The following is a 19,822-nucleotide window of genomic DNA, read 5'->3' as shown; positions in this document are numbered from 1 at the left end:
TATTCACCTGATGCAGTTTCATACAAAGAGCATGTTTGACTCCCCCAACAAAGAGAGCTGAGAAAAGTTTGCTGCAACTGTTAAACTATAAGCACCAACAAAATGGTGCAGATGATTGTTAATGATTTCTAATAGACAAAATTATTATCTTAAAAACTCTAAACAGAGGTCTTCTGATAGATCGGTTCCATTCCACAATATGCATTTTGCTGATTCTACTCCACATGCTAAATTTTTATTAAACCTGCTCTATTGCTTGTGCATACTGTGAGAAAAAAACATGGAACCAGAAGTCATGGCTGATAAGTGATGCTTCTGCCAAAAATCTCACACACAGCCCCAGCAGGTGCATGTTTCCATGTAAAACCAGTGAGGCAAGTCCTCCAGCACACCAAAACGCAGTGCTACGTAAGAGACAGAGTTTCACTATTCATGGAAGCACAGAGAGATTTGTTTATTGATCATCATTAAAAAGCCATAATTTCAGAGCAAGTCAACAGATCCTCTAGTTGACTCTATCATCCAATACCATTGAAAGCACTCTTGTCCTATAGAAAAAACACATTGAGACAAATAGAACCCAAAATCCTTTTAACAAGAACCTGATCAGATAAAAACAGTGCCAGCAGGAAGTCCCAGTATGAAAACTATGCTCTAGCTGAGGTTGAAAAACTGGTATGATGCCGTAACAGATCAGACTTTGCTGGAAATCCCTTCCTGACCTCAAATCCGGATCACACTGCAAGCATATGGGGAAGACATAGTAAATGAGGGAGAGGATTCTCTGAACTAGTATAGCAGAACCGTTTGTCCAACACAGTGTTTGCTCTTTGTGGCCAAACTGATGATTTAAGGAACAATGTAAGAAGAAACATGCTACCTTAACTTTACCTTTCTCTGTAAGAACAGCATGCAGAATTCCCCCTTGAAGCACAGGTTCATCCAAAAGCACAAGACCACTTAAACCTATCTTAATTTAGAAGTATGGCTCTTTAAGCAACATTTTAAAAAAATAATTTCCTGCTATTTCTGCAGCCAAGCAGCCTAAGTAGTCCAGAGTCCCAACAGGTGGCTCACTGATAATCTCACCAATTTTCCCCAAACCACATGGACATCCTTGCACCAGCAAGTTGTCCAAGATTTCAGGTGTAAGCCCATCTTCAAAATTGTTAGCGTGTCAGCTTAAGAGCTCCCAGTAACAGCTAGCCCTTAACCTCTCCCATGAACTATTCCTGTAATTAACCTCCATCACTACTAGGAAATTGTGTCATATTTAAAAGCATTTGTGTAGCTTTGACTTTCAGTTACTGGATCTCATTATGCCTTTGTTGGAAAGACTGAAAACATTCAGCTATCAGATAACTTTCCCATAGGCATGGATTTCCACATGAATCACCGAGCCACTTCTTAACCCTCTTCACTTGGATGTGCTTGAATAAACGGGGTTAATGTTAAGTCTGCTACATGACTTGTTTTCCAGAACCAGAGCATTTTTGTGGTCTCCTCTGAACTCTCCAGTATTTTCACATCTTACTTGAGAGCTACTGTAACTGGAGATTATGTCCTAGTAGCCCATTCTAACAACACCATGTGCACACACATGATCAGTCCAACTTGATTCTCTTCAGAAAAAAAGAAAAAAAAAAATCCACCAACCAACAATCAAATGAACTCTTCTCACACAGTGAAGTTCAAATTATGTCACTGATGCAACTAAGTCCTGCAAGTCACTGCCTGCCACCTCTGTGTGATAGGAAGCTATCATGGTTTCTAGAGTTTACATATTTTTTTTCATTATATTGAGATCCTTCTCCCACTTGGAACCATCTAACCAGGAAGGTCAGATAAGGCTATAGCAGCAACATCTTGTCACTGATCATCACACCTATCTGTCATCAGCAAACTTTTAACAGCTAAGGTTATAAAACTTCTTTTGGGTAATTTAAGTCTGTATTAGTATCTGAGCAAAGAATTGCTAAGTGGAGGAGCTGACTAGAAGTAGCCGACTCATTTGTGTATTCTTCCAATTACTGGTCAAGAGGCAGGATTAGTTCCTAACGTGATTCTTAAATTCTGCCTTGATACCTTACACCACCATCTGTGTTTAATTAAATTGTCAGGTCACACTAGAGCCAAATTCCTCAAATAATTTCAAGTATGTGATACCAACTGTATCATCAGCTGACTTCACCAGATCTTGAAATCCCCTCTCGAGAAGGAACAAGGGGGGAGAGGGTGTCTCTTTTTCTAAGCATATGGGGTTTAGCCTTTAAACTCCACATTCCTTGTCTTTGTTGTATCTAATCGTTTATATTAGCCATTCATTTCATTTTATTCCCGCTACTGACATCAGGTTAACAAACTCGCTCTTTTTGCTTTCCTAAATCACATGCTTCCCACATGGGCAGACAATATTCGTGGTACTTCCAATTCCACTGGCTTTTTTCCCCATTTTCCAAAATGTTTAAAACCAGAGACCAGTTTGTATAAACCCAAGCCGTTGGAAAACACAACGCTTCTACTGCTGCCAACAGCAGGGTCGCCACAGATTCCTCTGGCTTCCATCGGTAACTTGCAATTCGGTCACTCCAGTTATCTGTAAACCACGCCATCATGTCCGGCAGCTAGGCACGGGCTGGAACTAGGTAATTAGCTGCAATTACGGACTCGCAAGCGGCGCTCCCCGCCCTCCTTGCACACCGCCTCAGGCCCCCTCAGGCCCCGGAGGGCGGGAAGCCGCCCGGCGCGCGCCTCGCCTCAGCCGGGGCCCGCTCGGCCCGAGGCACCACGGCCAGGACGGCGGCCGCCCCCGGCCCAGGCCCAGAGCCGAGACCCGGGGGGACGGCTACAAACACCGGTACCGAGGGGCTGGCCCCGCAGCAGCCCCACCACCACCTCGCCGCGGTACCGTAAATACCGGCAGGCACACACCCCGCCGGCCGCTACGGTATTGGTGCGCCGCGCGCGGCCCCGCCGGGAGGCCGAGAGACGCTTCGTGGCTTTATTTCGGCTGCAGAGTGCGTACACCCGGAGCGGCCCCGACAGCCCCCGCCCGCCGCTCCTCCCGGGCTTCCGAGGCCTAAAGTCCGCTGTGCCGGGCCGGGCTGGGCTGGCTCCGGCCGGGGCGACGACGCGCTTACCCCCACCCTAGGGCTGCGCGGGGACCCGGCCCCGCCGCGTCCCTAGGCCTCCACGGAGCGGCAGCCGGCTCCTGCCACTCACCTGGCACCAACCCGGAAGCGGCGGCGGGAGCTGCGGCGTCCGCCGCCCTAAGCCTTCCCCTCCGCCCCGCCCGCCGCTTTTCTGTGGGTGCCGCCGCGCCGCGCCTGCAGGGGGCGCTGCCGCCTGTAACAACGCGGCGAGCCCCCAGGGGCGGGACCGGCCCAGGGGAGCAGGGGATTACCGTATTTCCCAGAGCGCGCCACAGCTCTATGCCTACCGTACGTACTGTAAGCAACGCGCACACATATTTGGCCGTGAGAATAGCTGTTTAATTAAAAAAGCCCCAAAAGCAGCGTTATGCGCTGTGCCACCCCCGGCCGCTCCCTGCACTGCTAGCGGCTTTCCTCCGGTGGCTGTTCACTCGCCCTTCGGTGCCAGAGGCCAAGCGACCCGGCACCCCCGCGGTTCCCGCGCAGCTGACCCCGTTCAGCCCCTGTGCCCTGCCCGGGGGGCCGCGGGCCGCCCCCCTGGCTCACCCGGCCGGGCGAGGAGCGGAGCGGGTTGGGGCGGCTGGGCCTCCTCTTCCTCCTCCTCCTCCTCCGCCCGCCCCGTGGCCGCGCCCGGCGGGTGAGGCGAGGCCCGGCGCGGAGCCCGGCGCTGCCGCCGGCCATGGCGTACCGGGAGCTGGTGAGGCGCTGGCATGAGGGCGTGCTGGCGGCCGACGGCGGGCGCTGGGAGGCCGCCCTGGACATCTTCGCCGGCATCCCGGAGCCGCCGTCCCGGATCTGCTTCAACATGGGCTGCCTGCACCTGCTGGCAGGGCGGCCGGGGGAGGCCCTGCGGGTGAGCGGGGCGGCCGGGCCGGCTCAGCGGGCTGGGGAACCACGGAGAGGGATGGGGGCACCGCTTGCCCGTTCCCATTTTTGAGGGAATAACGGCTGAAACGCAAAGGAATTAAAATCCTGCGCCTCTCATCCGGCACGTTGGGAGCGGGAACACGAGGGGTTGGGTTGACAGGCTGAGCAGGGACCCGCAGCCCAGCCCATGGCAAGGCCAGGAACCTGCAGGTGGGCACTGTGCCCTGAGGAAAAGCCAATTTATTAAAGCACCTGGCACGGCTGTCTGTCCCGTGAGGAGACACCTATAAGCCATTTCTTAATAGCACAGAGCTCAGACTGGGCTGGAGGGGCCAGGGCAGTGGCTGTCAGGGACAACAGCAAGCACAGCACCATGGTGCCCCAGAGAGGCCTTTTAGACCCAGTGGATGGGCACAGGCTGGGAAGAAGCTCAGCTATACTTCCACATAGGTCAGAGTGGGTTGCTTATTTTTTCTGGTTTATAGCACAGTAAAGCAGACTTAAAGCGAGGTTTGCTGCTGGAGTTGCAGGAGAAGCCTCAAGAGGCACAGTCACTCCCCGACCTCCTGCGATATATTTTCACCCCTGCAATGCTATCCCTATCTAGGCAGTATCAGGAAAGTCTGGGGTTTCAGGTTTGACTTGTTATCTACATACCATCTCTTCACAATGATAAGTGAAGGAGCACACCTCCTAGCTCTCTCAGAAGGACATTAAGACAGTTTTCCCAGCACTATATTGCTTTGAACCATCAGCCACGAGCTGCTATCAGCTTTGCTAATACTTGTCTGTATTTATGTGTGAAACTGGACTAGAAATATTGACTTATGGGTGCATTGTGTGAAGCTCTTCGGCTTTCTCCCTTGTACCCTTTCATATATCGCCATAGGCTGCTTCAGACAGCCTTCCCCAGCTCGGCTAGTCCCACTGCTCCCACTGTAAGGGAAAACTCTGCTCCAGGCACCACAGTTTTCCTGTTACAAGATGCTGGACAGCAAACATAGCTCATTTACGTCCAGTCCTTTTTACCAAGGAAGGGCAAGAACCTGGAGCTCAGCTCATACAGAGCCAAGACCTGGAAGGTGACTTGGAGCTGTCCCCTGCCCCTCAGCCCAGGTCACAGCCCTGTGCTTGTCAGTCCAGAGGAGCTGGTCATAAACCCAGGATGGCTTCTGCTCCCAGTGTGAGCGCAGCTTGGATGTGGCTGCCTGGGCACATTATACCCAGGCATCAACAGGAGTGATCCTAACTCGTCTTGGGATGTGTCTGTTTGTCTCCTTAGGCATTCGACAAAACTGTTGCGAAGGACAGCTCCCTAGCCGTTGGCTTCTTTCAGAGAGGGTTTGTCCATCTGCAGCTGGAAATGTGAGGCACATGTCCATTTTAGCCTTTGGTTTTGTCCTTTTTAGTAATATTTTATTCCTAAACCTGAATGATTCTATGATTTTAAAATACTTCTTCCACCAATCTTGAACAGCTCACAACGTCCAGTTTGGCCTTGTAAAGCATGTCACAGATCAGCAGGTCTTGTTTCTGATAAGGCTGAGAAGATAAGAGCTGCACAGCTCTGGGGCCCCAGGGGTGACTAATCATAGCATTACTGTCCCATACACACAGATATAAGCTTCTCCTGTATGCAGGGCTGCCAGGAGGTTATGTTGCCATTCAGGTTTTCTTCGGGAATCAAAAAAAAAAAAAAATAACTGCACTGCTTGGTGTATCTTCACATGGCACACATGAGTCTGACCTTCCTAAAAATGCAGTCTGCCCAGTGTGTCCAACTCTCACTCTCTGCTGAGAGTGAATTTTGTGGGCCTGATCTCAGTCTCACTGATTTAACATAATGATTGCTCCACCAGTGTCATGGGATTGATTACTCACTGTTTCCATGGTTAAATCACAGTGACATCCTGCTCGGCAAGGTGGGTGGAAGATTTTACAGATCCCTTCTTACTTTCAAAGTTCAGTTATTCTATTTCCTGTTATTTTCCCGACCTTAATTTCCACCAAATGACTGTCTTTGTTTCTGGGAGGGAGTTAAAGTGAGCAGTTCTGCACTTAAAGCTGGCCCTGCAAGCAGCCACACAGTCTGTGCCTCTGCCAGAAGAGCAGCAGTCAGGGATGGTGGAGCCCCGGCTGGTACGCTGGAGCTGCTCTGTTCCCAGCACTGCACAGCAGCCAGCAGAAACAGAGCAAGCCTGCCTCAAGCACACAGGCTGTGCAGCAGGTCAGGGACAGCACAGCTAGCAGACCTGCCTCCTGCCCAAGGAGCTGAAGGCCACCAGAACTCCATGGCTTCCCTCATCAGATGTTGCTCCCACCCACATCTACCTGGGCACCTTTTCTTGGCCATGCTCAGTGACATCTGGTCAGGTGACCACTGCACAGTCCTTTCTGGACTGTTCCTTTCACCACCTGCAGCCTCAGTGGGAACCTGTTTTGATTTCAGTTGATTCAGGTGTAAATTCAGACTAATCCCCTCCTTATCGTTAAGAGTTTCTCTAAATTTGTTCTTTCATCACTCAGGCCCTGCATGTATACTCACTGCTCACCGTCAGCAGGTGTTTCCCAACCCTTGCTTCTCCCCTGAAACATCTGCTGGGACAAGACTGCCAGCAGCAAGCTGGGCAAGGAGCTCACAGCATTCACCAGTCTTTGTTCTTTACATTTTCTCTGCCTTGGAATTGTGACTTATTTCAGGTACCAAAACCTACTGTTCATCCCAGTCAGTAAGACAGTGCAGATAATCACAGAGAAGAGGCACATGTTCACTTTGTACTAACTACTAACACAGAAAAGACAGGGAATTTTCTGTGGTCACAGGATGACACAGATCTCTGGTGCAGCTCTCCTCATGCAGGCTATGAAGAGGAATACATGTTTTTCTGCTAGCTAGACTTTTGAACTTCTTAAGTAGTCTTCAGCTTTTTAGTCTCATTTCTTGTCATCTGTGTTGTAGGTACGAAGAAGCTCTCTCTGACTATCATATGGCCTTCAGTCATCTAAGACAAAATCCCTTCATCGATTACAAGCAGCTGGGGCTAAGACACATTCTCTATGCGTGGGAGGTAAGAGTCAAACCTGTCTCAGCAGTCCTTCCCCCCTGTTGGGGCTGTTCTTCAGCAGTAGGCATTAGTAACCCAAGAGCTTTTCAAGACAGTACATTAGAACAGTAAAAACTTTGTGCTTACACTTTTTTTAAAAAAGGAACTTAATCATAAAAGTCATAAAACAATGTAATCTCTGAAGAGTTTAGCAAATTAAGCTGTTTAAAAAGTAAAATTATTCAGAGCAGATAAACAGGAATTTTTATATTGGGGTTAGCTTATCTATGCATGTAATATTTATACTTACATGCATATAAGTTTTGTGAACTCAGCTGTAGAAGATGAAATAGGTTGAAGTATAGACAGTTGGGAACAAAACTGGTCCATAGTGAAGACTAAGAAACTTATGTGCACAAAAGTCTGTCTTTCCAGCTGTAGCAACTGATCTTAGCACTACCTGTGTCTAAACTTACACACTGGGCTGCAAGTTATGTTTTGCTTCTGTAATATTACACCCTGCAGCTCTTGTACTGTTACATGAAGTCAACCTGCCATATCCTGTTCAAAAAAGATCCAAGTCTGAATTGATTGTAAATATTCATAATATCTGGAATGTAAAAGACTCCTAGAAACTGCAAGGGTTCATTTAGTCTTCTGTCATGAGTCCACACACACAGACTGAAAAGCAGATAGAGGAAAGGGTATTTAATTCTTTACTTCCGCAACAGGAGTCATTGTGTAACTCAAGTCAAGCATGCCCAGAAACCTGTCATTCAGCCTCAGTCAATTTTCATGCACTTTATACCTGCCAGGAGGAAGCTATCCTTGACCACTATGGTATTGCCCAAACCTCACTGTTTTTAACAGTTTCAGTGCCACAGCACTTGCCTTCTCTGAGCTCACACGCACTTATGAACAGTATGTTCCATTTGAAGGGTGCAGGGCTGCAGGAATGCCCCAAGACCATCCTGAGGGGGCTGGTACCCTTTCTGGTGTAAACACACCATCCCTCACTCCACATGCTCTAGGCATTGCCAGGACACAGTGCTCTCACTGTGCTGGCACTCCAGACTCAGGATCTGCATCCTGATTTGGCTCTTACATCTACCTACAGCTTATTTTTCAAAATACACAAACAAAATCCTGCAGAACTGTGCCATCGGCTTTCCCCATACATAGCCTCTCACATGCCACATCTTCTCTGGGGAGATACACTGTATGGTTTGAAAATCCAGAAATATTTGCCTCTTGCAAGGCTATAGCACTTCTGAGCTGAGTGAGAACTGCTGCCTTGCCCCTCCAAGAGGGAGCATCTCTGCAGTTCCTGTAGCTGTATCAGGATCACTACCCTCCAACAAACAGTAGTCTTCTACTAGCATGATTAAGGATTAAAGCAAATGCATTTGATTAGCTGCACCTCTGTCTTAAGTACTCCTTGCATCCAGATACCACAAAGCAATTTGCAGCTGATAACCCTAGCATATATAATAGCAAACTATCCAACAGCAAGTCTGCTAACCGTGCTTCTGCCTTGCAGGCCAGCAGCTTTTCCATACACTGACTGTTGGCCAGTAACAAGAAGAGATCTCCCACTCTTGGTTCAGCATATAGAGCAAGGCTTCCTAACACCCAGTCTGTAACACTCCTACACTTTGCCACTTCACTACTGAACATATCTACATATTGCTACAGGGTAATAAGCTACAGCTGACAATTTGCACATTCACAGCCCACTACAATGTGAAACAGTTTCAGTTATTTTGCAGTTAGAGTCAGAATCTCTCTGCACAGCAAAAAAAATATCACCTAGTTGTATACAGAAAGAAACCTAAAATCCTTCCTGGCTGTTCAAATACAGAAAGAATAACATTAAAACTTCTATGGTACCCAAGTCTTCATCTGGCTTTTCCCACACCTCTCCTTGCCTTGAACAGAGCTAACAGCTCTAGCACACCTAGGAGCTAGCCTGGAGGTACAGCTTTTATCTCTTGCCACTCTGATTATGAAGTTTTTTCAGCTGTGCTGCTCAGAGTATCTTGCCTGTGGCTGGTGGCTTGGGGTTGTTACTGTATCTGTGGTGTGTTAATGTCTGGGTCCTGCTTCTTGGCTGAGTTTAGTAAGTCATGTTGGGTTTCTGCTTGGTTTTAGCTCTCTGAGTTGTGCTCCCTCCTTGCCTACTCTAGGTGCTGTACAGCACTGCAGCAGCACAGTGCCACCTGCAGCAGTGGCAGGAGGCCAGGGTCACCCTAGATAAGGCTGTTGTATGGAGACCTGAAGGAAGAACAGCAATCCTGGACCTGGCACTTGAGCGGGTGCAGGTAAGACCACCTCTGTGAGTTCCTGGGTATATGTGTATTGGACTTAAGAAATACAGTTGTTGTATATTTGGGTTTTCTTGTCTGCCCGCCTGCTTGGTCACCTGGTAACATGGTCTAAGCTATTGGTATGTGATACTATACCAACTAGTGCTTCAGCTAATCAAGTAACTCCATCACCCCCAGTTGCTTCATAGCACAGAAGCACCATAGTGAAGAATTTGGGGATAACTTCTGAGGCTGGGGAGGTTGCTTTCTAGTTCCTGCTGTTCAGGAGCTTAGTTCTATTCGTACTGTAAAGCAAGTTGCCTTATGCAGTGTTTTGAGTGCAGATTTGGAGAGTCTCCCTTCTCATGACGCTGGCTGACTTTTTTGAGTCCCTTTGACCTCAGTAACAATTGGTGGCAGCTCAGATATTAATGACAATCACATTTAGAGCTTAAGTAGAGGGTAAAAGTGTTTCCAGGGTTGGTTTTAAATAATAGTTTCCTGTTAAGACTCTTGTATGATCAGAAACAAGATCTCTGCAGAGTTCTCTTGCAGATCTCGGATTTACTCTTCCTGGAGTGTTTGTTATTTTGCTGCCTCCATACTTCCTTATTCTTTCTAAGAGATGATAACTTTTTTAAAAAAAAATCTAATAATCTCTTTTAGCATCATGTTTATGCTTTACATTAGTGTATTATTTGTATTTGCCACTAGCATGCTACTCAGTGGTTGAACAGATGAGAAAAAAAATTGAAGTTGAATAGAAAATATGCTTAGAAGATTTGTTTAATAAATGTTATTCCACTGCCCTCCCTCCCCACCCATCCTATGCCGATAGAGTTAGTCTTTGACTCAGCACTGCTTAGTAGTGGCTCAGCTTTTTGTTTGCATGTGCTTGTTAAACCTGAGTGACCTTTTTCAAGTTCACAGCCGTAATTTTTTCAGCCAGTGTCTTCCTGGAGCTGGTCTTGCACACATAGGGAAACTATATTTGCTTTTCACTGCTGTTATGTTTAATTTAATGTTAATTGATGACTTTTTCCTTAACTGCTTTCCCTACACTAGGACCATCTGTTTTTAGAGCCCATGCAGGTTCCTCTTAGGGAATTTTTCAGACCACGAAAGAAGGAAGTTGAACAGCTGGATTCAAAAGACTTCCTGGGTAAACCCAAGGTAACAGGCATGTAATCATTAAGATTCACAGCAAACAGATTAAAATCCTACCTTCTGACGTCTCCAGGGTGCATTACTGTTGACCACTCCACTGATCGCTGTATTGGTGGAGACCCAAGAGCAGGATTGTCAGGGCTTGCAGCCAGTCAAGGTGTCTGGGACACAGAAGCTGAAATTGATTAGGATTGCCACCTCTTCTGTCAAAAATGCACTTTGCTGCTAAAAAAACCTTCCCAGTCTTGGTTACTTTAAACTCTGAAAAAGCTGAGCAGGTACTCGGGGAACCCTGTTGTTGTCTCTTTGCTGACAATAACATCTTCAAGGGGAACACATTCTTCCTGAATGTTCCTACTCACTACTGTATTCCCAGTGGGACAGGCAGGCACTTGGGAGACAAATGCTTTGTCACATTCCTTGATGCAAGTCAGCAGAGTATTTCTGTGATCCCTTTTGTGACCTGTGCAGTCAGCAGAAGTGCCACAGGCCAGAGAGCTCCAACATGAATAAAGGAAAGAGAAAGTAATTCATTCAGGTACTTCTAAAGAAACCTTGGGAAGACTAAAAAAACAGGGACACAAATGGTTGAGGCTGTTTTGGGACTCCAGCTTTGCTTTTTCCACTATGTTCATGGCTCTACTTTATGCCTCACCTTAGAATGTCAGAAGAAAACAGGTCTGAGTAGGATAACCTTACATGAAGACTGAGACTCTCTTCATCTGGTCTCAATTCAGTCATTATTTTGACAGGTGATCTCGTCCATCATCCCCAATGATGAGTACATTGGCTTCGAGCCTCTCAGGCCTCAGGTGAGAAGGATGTAGCTGTGAAAGGAGGAATGGAGCTGTCATGGAGCTCCAGGTAGGGCCTCAGATCCTAACACCATCAGGGTAAGAACATACTGTTGGAAAAAAACAGTGCAATATCAGACTAGATCCACGGGGCTATTCAAAGCCAGTGGTGGGCTTCAGTGCTGGCTGGAAGGGACTCGGTGATGTGAGTCTCCAGCCTTTTGAGATGCTTTTTTGTCTCTTTGCTGTGTTGAAACAGTAGAGACTTAGGTACGCCCAACATGCATTTGCTCAGCACTTCAGTAAATTCGTCAGCATAAGCGTGGTTCCTTGCGCTATAATATGAGTTTCTTACAGCCAAGGGTAGGGAAAGAGGTTTTGTTACTTGCCTCCTGATGGGATAGAGAAGGAGGGGGAGAAATAGAAGATCCATCCTGGTAAGGTGTGGAGCAGCAGACTTCTGTATGGATGCTGTGGTGTGATAAATGTGGTCAAAAGTAAAGAGAAAATGCCACAGTTTGGTATTCGGAGGGAAAGTAAATAATGTGGAGCTGTGGCTGTATAAGGTACTGTTGTAAATAGATGCTGTTGTTCCTCCCACAGAAACAGGGCTTTTATGAACCCAGTACTGATGCTCTGCGGTAAGTGTTCAGTTCCACCTTGGTCTAACTCTTCTCTCCCTATTTCTGTTCAGAAGGTCACGTTTTATTCTCTGGTGTCTTTGTCTGAAGACTTTGTGGGATCCACATCCACTTCTCACCAAGGGCAGAGTGAATGACAAACATGCAAAGGCTTGTGTGGTTGCAGCAGACAAACAGTTCAGTGGCATCCCTCATGCAAGAATCTCAGGGCAGTTTGCAGGAGTTGATTCAATAGTCTTGGAAGACAGGCATGGATCATGCCATGGCTGGGGAATGGAAGCAGACAGGTGGTGGGTCTGTAGCAGAGGATGCTCAGCTGTCCCATCCTAGTTCCCAGGACAAGGCTTCCAAATACTTTCTCCCAGACCTGCTGTGCTGAGTCAAAATCAGCCTTGGTTTGAAAAATGTGAAAGTAATTTTTTTTATGATATTGTACCAGCAGTACTTCAGGTCTGACTGTAATAATTGTTTTGATCTGGGGAATGCTTATCAGTAAAAGGAAAATGGGGCAGTTGATTTGGGAAATCAGTGTCTTTCAAGCTGCTTTTGTTCCCAGTTGGACCAAAGAGTAGCAATGGAAAACAAAGTTTCCCAACACCTGAAACTTCTAGCATGTGCCAGTTTGGATTGATGTAGTGTTCTGAGTCAAAGCCATCCATCATCAGAACTCAAGGGTTAGTAAAGGTGCTCTCATTTTTTCTTTCCAGAGACAGTGAGTCAGGCTACTACAGAGTTTTGTCCCATTATTACCCTGAGGACTCGGAGAAGTTGGCAGTGAAAGCCAGCAGTTTGGTCTTTGTGCTGACCAGAGGAGCGGATGGCTGGGCTACAGCCATACATGATGGACAGGTAAGGAAAACAGGTGGGCTGGAAATCCATCCCGACCACAGTCCTGCCTGTGAACAGGAGCTTGCTGCAACCCTCTGAGCATGTTCCTTGGGGACCCACCTGTAGCACTGCAGAGCAGAGAATGAGTTCAGGAGCTCATTTCCACAGGCCAGTTACTAACCATAGATTTCTCTGACACTTGGCTCCCACCAGCTTCTGCCATTCACCTCTGTAGCTCCACATGGGCATCTTTTTGGGCACTTGTGCCCTTCACGATACAGGATCCTGTTGTGGAATCATGTAGGGTAACAGACCTCACTAAGGACCACCATTTAGAGCAGTATTTGTCACCTGGGAGTTCTAATGGAGCTGGGAAGACAGGTTGGTCCTTATCTGGTGTGTAGGAAGTCTGTTAAATTAACTTTGGGAAGGCTTTGGGAGGGTTTTAGCTGTGTTCAGGCAAGTTTTATAAAGGGCTCTAGAGAAAACCTAAGGAATTAAAACCCAGTAAATCTGACTTCTTTCAGCAGACAAGGGAACTATCGTGTAAACAGATTGAATAGACATAAATAAATATGACAACATGCAAAATCTCTTGACAGAAGCAGTTTCTCATGTGCCTTCTTGAGTTCTTTGAAAGAGCCAGTGCATACTTGGATTAGGTTGAGCCAGTGAGTTTATTATCTGCCTGTTATTTCCAAAAAATGTCAAAAGGTTCATCACAAGACCACTAAAAATACAGTGAGCTGTTTGAGCAAGAGAGGCAGTGCTTTGAGGGCTGATAACAGGTTAAAATACAGAAATAAAGGCTGGGCATAAATGAACAGGTTTTTCTTTTTCTGTTTGTTTTTTTTTTTATATAAAGGAAGTCCCCACAGAGAATCTGCTGTGACCTAAGCATTTAGCATATTCCTAAGTGATATAGTAATAGGGATAGTGATATAGTCCTTCTTAAGTTAACCATGTTCTGTGACAGACAAACCATTCTGCATAGCCTGAAGCATATGGAGCTAACAATGAACAGTTACAGAAGTATTTGAATGTGCTGGCTGACTGCTCAGTGAAGTGCCAGATGAAATTCAAAGTCAAAAAAAAGTAAAATAATAGCCACTGGTGGAAAAAAAAAGCATAATTACTCACAATGATCAGTTTACATTAATAGCTTTATAGCAGTGATTGTCAGAAGATACAGAAATGCTGCTGGACTGGTATCATTTGACATCCTTGCTTTCTCTGCCTAAGCATCCCTTTTAGGAGCAGAGTGTTGGGTTTGGTGGGTGTTTGGTCTGTTACTAACTGGGTGGCTGCAATGTAGCACTGCTTTCAGCAGAAAGATGCGTAAGGACCACTGGATTTTGTTCAGCACTTTCTGAGCACAAATAACATGGGCTACTGTATGCGACCCTGGGCCCTCCATGGACACGTTCATGTTGCAGTAGGGTGAGCAGGCAGTGGTGGTTTGCAAGGGCAGAAGCAGCGCAGAGTGGGGCTAACAGAAGGTGGGGCTGGGTGGTTGGGGCTGCATCTGCCACAGCAGCAGCTCCTGTCTCACCCTGCTCTTTGTGTCCTGCAGAAGCTGCGAATACCAAGCTCTCTCCTGGAGCCTGCCTCACAAACGGATAAATGGGTGAGTGTAGAGGAATGAAGCTGGGTTAATTATCATTGATAATATACAGCTGTGGGCTGGCTTCAGGGGCGGCGGGTTGGCTGATGTAGATAAGGTGCAGCTGTGGCTGGTTCTGTTAAGTGGTTGGGCAGCCAAGGAAGAGAGGTGAGGAAGCAGCAGAGAGAGCATGTCCTGAATGAGGAGAGACTAGGAGAAGGCAGCAGAGGGACTGGCATGAAGAGTATGTTGGTATGTGATGGTAAAAGACCTTGTTGCAGCTGGCTAGTTTGGAGAGTGCTGTGACAGGTGAGCCTTGCAACCAGGGGTGAGGAAAGGACCGAGAGATATATTTGGGACATTTATTTGTAAGGTTATCACAGGATAGGACAACTGTGTAAGAGAAACAGTGTGAAACACTAAGTGAGACACCTTGACTGAAGACAAGTGCCCTTAAACAGGACCAGCAGAAGAGTTAAGAACAGGAAAAATGCTTTTGTTTTTTTATATACATCAGATCTCTTTAAAGCAAAATCTGGGGGCTTGGATGTATAGCCAAGCCACAGTGGCTTGCATCTCGAGCTGATCTAGGTATTATTATCTCTTATCCACCATGGGCTGATGGGACACACAAAGATGAGCAGGTGCCATAGCTTTCTTGACCCGCTGTAACTTGTTGAGCCACTGGAACACGAGTTTGAGGGCTTGAGGCACGTGCGTATCTATCCTGCTCCCCTGATGTCTACAGCCACTAGATGTAGCTCGAAAGCGGGTGAGGAGTGCTCACATGTTCTAGTTCACCAGCAGAGTGAGAACAGGTTAGTTTCCTGCAGTGGGACAGTAATACCTTAAACAGGCACTGCTTTTTTCCTTGAGGCCATGTGCCTAAGGCCTAAACCCTCACCTTTGACTTAAGAAAACTTCCTTCCCTCCCATCTCCACCACCTGATCCCATTATTTTTCCATCTGAACCCAGTGCGGAAAGGTGCAAGTCGGGCCCCTGTTCCCTGTGAGATATTTTTGAAGCACGTGGTTGTTCTGATGTTGCTATGATTTATTATTAATTTTTTCCCCCTCCAAAAGAATCACTGGCTGTGGTGTATACTTGGGCATTTCCTCCATGGATGTCTTGCTGTGAGCCAGTCCAGGTTCCCAGGTGACCTGGCAGATGGTGGGGAGAGACCTCAGCACGGTGTGAGCTGCCTCCCTCTGCTCAAGCACCAACCCAGCAAAGGGCAGGAGGCCAAGAAAGTGTCCCTCCAAACCTCTCATCGCCCCTACTACCTGAAAGAGCTGAAGAGACCATTAAGAGCCTGAATGCTCTACATATCCAGCCATTTAATGAACTGGTCTCCCTGGGGCTCTTTCTAGGGTTACACCCAGAAATTTTTAACTGGCTGCAGCCTTGGTCATGCACGCCAGCCTTGCCCAGTCTCCGGTGTCTTTTGCTCACTCCTTTCTGATGTTGTTCTGTTGCAGAACATCAGCAATGGGATTCCCCTTCCTCCTGCCCAGGTGCCTCCCAGCCGACTCCATGTGAAGCAGAAGCCAGGTAATCCCTTGGGCCAGGGACCTCACTGGGTGCTATGTGATGCTGTGCCCAAAGCCCCCTACTTTAGGGGTGTGGCAGGAGGCTGGCTCCCCACTGCAGCTATGGCTGCCTGTGTGCTAGCAGGTTGCAGAAGAGCTGCTGGGGGGTCTGCTGACTGTAGGTGCTGTTCCTCTGCTCTTGTTTTGTTCTGCAGAATCTCCAGAAAGAGGAAATGCCTCTGAAAATGATACCAGTGCCCAAGTGGACTTCAAGGTAAGGTGTTTCACAAGCCAAAGCTAGCACAGCCTCAAGAGATCAAGGCTGTGAAAAGTGCAAGGTTCCTGGCCGGATCCTCCAAAATTCCTGAGCTGCCCCAAAACAACTGAAAAAAAATTTTCTTTGTCCATTTTCCCATTCCAAAGAGAGGCTCCCATGTGGTCTTTCCATCATCACTCCCAAGTTTTTGACCATACAAATTTGTGAGGCAGTCCAAGGTTGAGGCTTACCAGGGCAGTGCCCTTTTGCCAGCCCTCCCAGGAGCCAAGAGCCCCAGACACAGCAATGTTCTCAGGCACACACTTGACAGCACATTTTGCAAGAGTGCTGTCTTTGAACTACCTGCTGTCCCCTCCCCCTTCCTCCTGTGTGGCATTTTCTGTCCCTGTCAGTCTGGGTACCACAGTTCATTCATATTTGTGTCCTTCTGGGATGATGTCCTCTGCACCTCCACATTATCACCAACCACTGTATGTGATGGTGCTGGAATCACTCCTGTGTCTGCTTGGGGACAGCACCTCCCTGGCAGTGCCAGCTGCAGATCAGCTTTGCTCACTTTTGTCTTTGCTGCCCCTCTTTGTAGGACTTTTGGAGTAATATTTTTTTTTCAGCTGTAGTCCAGACAGAGGGCAGCAGAACATGGGAACTTGGCTGCATCTCTACAGCTGGCTGCAAGAATTGGGGCCCTGCTCACATAGGTTTGGGAGGTACCTGTGCAATTGGACCCAGAAACTGGCTTCTTGGGTCACGGGAGGAACATTTGATCCCAGGTTTTGAATCTGTAGTTCCCCCTCTGAAATTCAGAGCTGCATTTTTATGCTGCACTGCTGTTACAATAGTAGCACTGAAATGAGGGTTTGCGTTTGTGTCACCTCCCTTGATATGAGAGGTGACATGGTCTGAATAACCAGACTGGACGCAGTGCCACATCTCTCAGCAGATCCCACCAACCTGTGGAGAAGCTTCATCCAGCACGGACAGGCCTGTTGTGCTGAAAGCGTGTTGCGAGTGCACCGTGGTGCTGAGGGCAGGCAAGGCGCTGTCTCTGCTGGACCTGCGGGCTCTGCTGAGGGAGCGGTTTGGCCAGCAGGCAGAGCGAGGGAAGCTGAGGTATGTTGCAGCACAGCTGGGCCCTCCAGCACTCCTGGTGCATGCGTGTGTGTGATGGGCTGGCAGCAGCCATTCCCCTGGGGATACAGGCATCCAACTGTGTGTGATCTCCTCAGAACATTTAATTTGGGTCAAAGCACTCTAGAAGAAATTCAGCATAAATGTGAGCACACAGCCTTCCTTGTAGGGCTAACTGTACTATGGCTTTTGGTTTGGAGAACAGCGAGCGCTCAATGGGCTTTGGAAGCCCAACAGATCTTTCCCAGGAAATTGTACCATGGTCAAGAAATGGCAGAACAGAAGTCTGTGCAGATGCAGTTGCTGTATATTGGATTTTCTCCTGCTTGGCTTAACCTTTGGGATACACTAGGATCAAGGCAGAGCAATCTGGGAGTTGGGTGTAAGCGTGCATTGGTCCTGGGGTGAGGTCTGCCTGACTGTGACACCCCTGGGGACAGACAGAGTAGTCAGGAGAGTTTATGATCTTCCCCTCAAATAAGTGTGTGAGAGGGTGACAGTGTCAGTCTCAGCAGTGCCATTCCTGCCCACTGAGCATGCAGGGTGGCCCCATGTCATTGTGCAAGGTGACAAGCTCAGAGCTGTCTTATAAAGGGAGCTTTGAAAACTGAAGATGGTAGAGGGCTAGGCTTGCCTCCAAGTTTGGCTTCAAGTGAGATGACTTGAGCTGTGTTAATGAATCTTTGCAGCTACAGGCATTTGGATGGCAAAGAACTGGGTGCAGTTTCGGGAGAGGAGGATCTAGGGAAGATGTGGCAGCAGCTGACAGATGGCAGGCTGATGCTCTGCTGCCAGGTACGTGGGCTGTGATGAGTTTCCCTGCTGTGCTGGACTCAAATCTCTGCTTTGCCTTGCAACCTCCGTGCTGACTTTCTCCTGCAGGACTCGGACTCCCACTCAGGCAGACCCATCCTCTACCGGATGCTGGCTCAGCACTCTTACCTCGCGCAAGGACCGGGGGACTTGGAGTTCAGCAAGGGGGATGTGCTGGATATTCTCTCTGAAGGTAGCTCTCCAGTCCTGTCTGCAGGCTTGTACTGGGACAGGCTTTTGGAGTGCTCCAGGGAGGGACTGGGGAGTAGATGGCCTCTCCAGTGCTGTCTCAGGTTCATATCCTCAGGAGGTACAGGCTTGCACTGGGTTTTGCCCAGTTAAATTCCAGCCATGAAAACTCTCACTAATCCCACTCATGTGGGCCAGGGCTCATCCTGCTCCTTTATGTTTTCCCAGTGAACGAGGACTGGCTTGAAGGACGCTGCAATGGCAAGACTGGCATCTTCCCCAAATGCTTTGCAACCCAGACCAGTTGTGGTGCTGCCTTCCTATAGCGAACAGTCCCAGCTCATTTGGGCCACAGCCAGCACAGCCAGGAGCCCTGCTGAACCCAGACAGGAGATGTCCCCCACTCACAGATCCCATGGGGTCAGTTCCAGCAGTCCAACAGCATTTTCTACAGCCTATTCTCAGACTTGGCATTTGTACCTCTGTGCTTACACTGCCAAAGATGTGCCTGTGCAGGGCAGAGGGAAGGGAGGGGGATCTGGTATACGGCTATGGGAATTGTCCGTGTGGCAGCTCAGACTGGAGGGGCTCAGACTGCTGGGTGGGATGTGGTTCTTCTGGGTGGCCTTCACCCCACTCTCCCTTGTTGCTCAAGTTCAGGCTGGGAAGGCTGAGCCTCACTAATGAAGCCAAGGATAGCTGTCTGTGAGCAGCAGGCAGAGCTGTGTCACTCAGCCTCCTGGGTCACATCTCCTTATCTCCACCAGAGAGAGGGATGCTGCTCTTTTGAAAGGCTTTTGTAGGCAGTTTGCAGTGGGGTATATGGGATAAGACCTTGGGTTAGGACCACCATGTACCATCTTCCACGGCAAATGTCCCATGGATCTGCCAGAGCCAAAGGGGTCTGACCATTCCTCAGCCCAGATGCCTTTGGTTCTTCTCTTAAGATTTTAAGTCCTGCAGTATGTTACTGCTTCATACTGCATGGGCAGGGGTCCTGCAGCACAGAGGAGAGGTAGCTGTGGGAACGCCACTGCTCAGACCAACCCTGGGCTTTGGCAGAGCCTTGGCCTGTCTGGGGAGAGAGCTAGGTGGAGCTGGGCTGCTGGCTGGAGCTGAAGGGACTGAAATGACTGTCTGATTCCTGCAGCTGAGCTGTGCTGGCTTCTGCTGATCTAAATAAAACACTCAAGTGCCTGGAGCTGGAACCTATAATGGATTTGGTGCCTGATAAAGCTGGGCTATGTAACTTGAATATAAAATAAACCCTGAGCCAGAGTTGGCAACTCTTAAATCTTCCACTTGTTTTTTTTCTGCTGAGATATGCCAGTAAATATTTTTAAAGACAGCTGACAGTGTCTTTAGGAAGACGCTGTCACATACGACAAAAATCTTGCATATCTTGTACATGGCAAGATACAGATAAGGTCGCCCCCCTCCTCAGAGTTTAGGTGGCCACCACTGCTCTCCATCACCAATTGCC

The 19,822-nt window shown here is 48.1% G+C and overlaps 2 protein-coding genes across 8 annotated transcripts in view; one reads left to right on the top strand and one right to left on the bottom strand.

Moving 5' to 3' along the window:
• Positions 1–3,305, bottom strand: part of EXD3 (exonuclease 3'-5' domain containing 3) — a 290,758-nt gene extending 287,453 nt beyond the window's left edge. For all 4 annotated transcript variants that reach the window (XM_040606942.1, XM_040606943.1, XM_040606939.1 and 1 more), the window contains exon 1: positions 3,223–3,305. The gene's annotated coding sequence lies outside the window, so the exon portion shown is untranslated. The remainder of the gene's footprint in view (positions 1–3,222) is intronic.
• A 292-nt stretch (positions 3,306–3,597) lies between these two features.
• On the top strand, positions 3,598–19,633 carry NOXA1 (NADPH oxidase activator 1). Of its 4 annotated transcripts, none has more exons than XM_040606766.1 (15): positions 3,598–4,005; positions 5,302–5,384; positions 6,979–7,087; positions 9,250–9,384; positions 10,435–10,542; positions 11,289–11,348; positions 11,934–11,971; positions 12,679–12,820; positions 14,373–14,426; positions 15,882–15,954; positions 16,148–16,206; positions 17,147–17,319; positions 18,027–18,132; positions 18,220–18,343; positions 18,568–19,633. In XM_040606766.1, exons 1-15 carry the CDS (start codon positions 3,832–3,834, stop codon positions 18,663–18,665), a joined length of 1,536 nt encoding a protein of 511 aa, XP_040462700.1. In that variant the 5' UTR covers positions 3,598–3,831; the 3' UTR covers positions 18,666–19,633. The 4 variants fall into 4 exon arrangements, with proteins under 4 accessions (XP_040462700.1, XP_040462703.1, XP_040462704.1 ...); XM_040606767.1 differs by having other exon boundaries at positions 3,601–4,005; positions 17,150–17,319; XM_040606769.1 differs by lacking the exon at positions 10,435–10,542.
• Positions 19,634–19,822: the final 189 nt, after the last annotated feature.

Source organism: Falco naumanni, chromosome 9 (assembly GCF_017639655.2).
Source record: "Falco naumanni isolate bFalNau1 chromosome 9, bFalNau1.pat, whole genome shotgun sequence".
In the NCBI taxonomy this organism is placed as follows: Eukaryota; Metazoa; Chordata; class Aves; order Falconiformes; family Falconidae; genus Falco; species Falco naumanni.
The sequence above is the reverse complement of the archived record's forward strand: the minus strand, read 5'-3'. Positions and strand labels throughout refer to the sequence as shown.

Excerpts from the sequence above, each read along its gene's own strand:
- NOXA1 (XM_040606766.1), top strand. The coding sequence starts at position 3,832 with ATGGCGTACCGGGAGCTGGTGAGGCGCTGGCATGAGGGCGTGCTGGCG. Across the intron at positions 15,955-16,147 it reads CCATGTGAAGCAGAAGCCAG|AATCTCCAGAAAGAGGAAAT; the intron begins GTAATCCCTTGG and ends TTTGTTCTGCAG. Across the intron at positions 17,320-18,026 it reads GCAGAGCGAGGGAAGCTGAG|CTACAGGCATTTGGATGGCA; the intron begins GTATGTTGCAGC and ends GAATCTTTGCAG.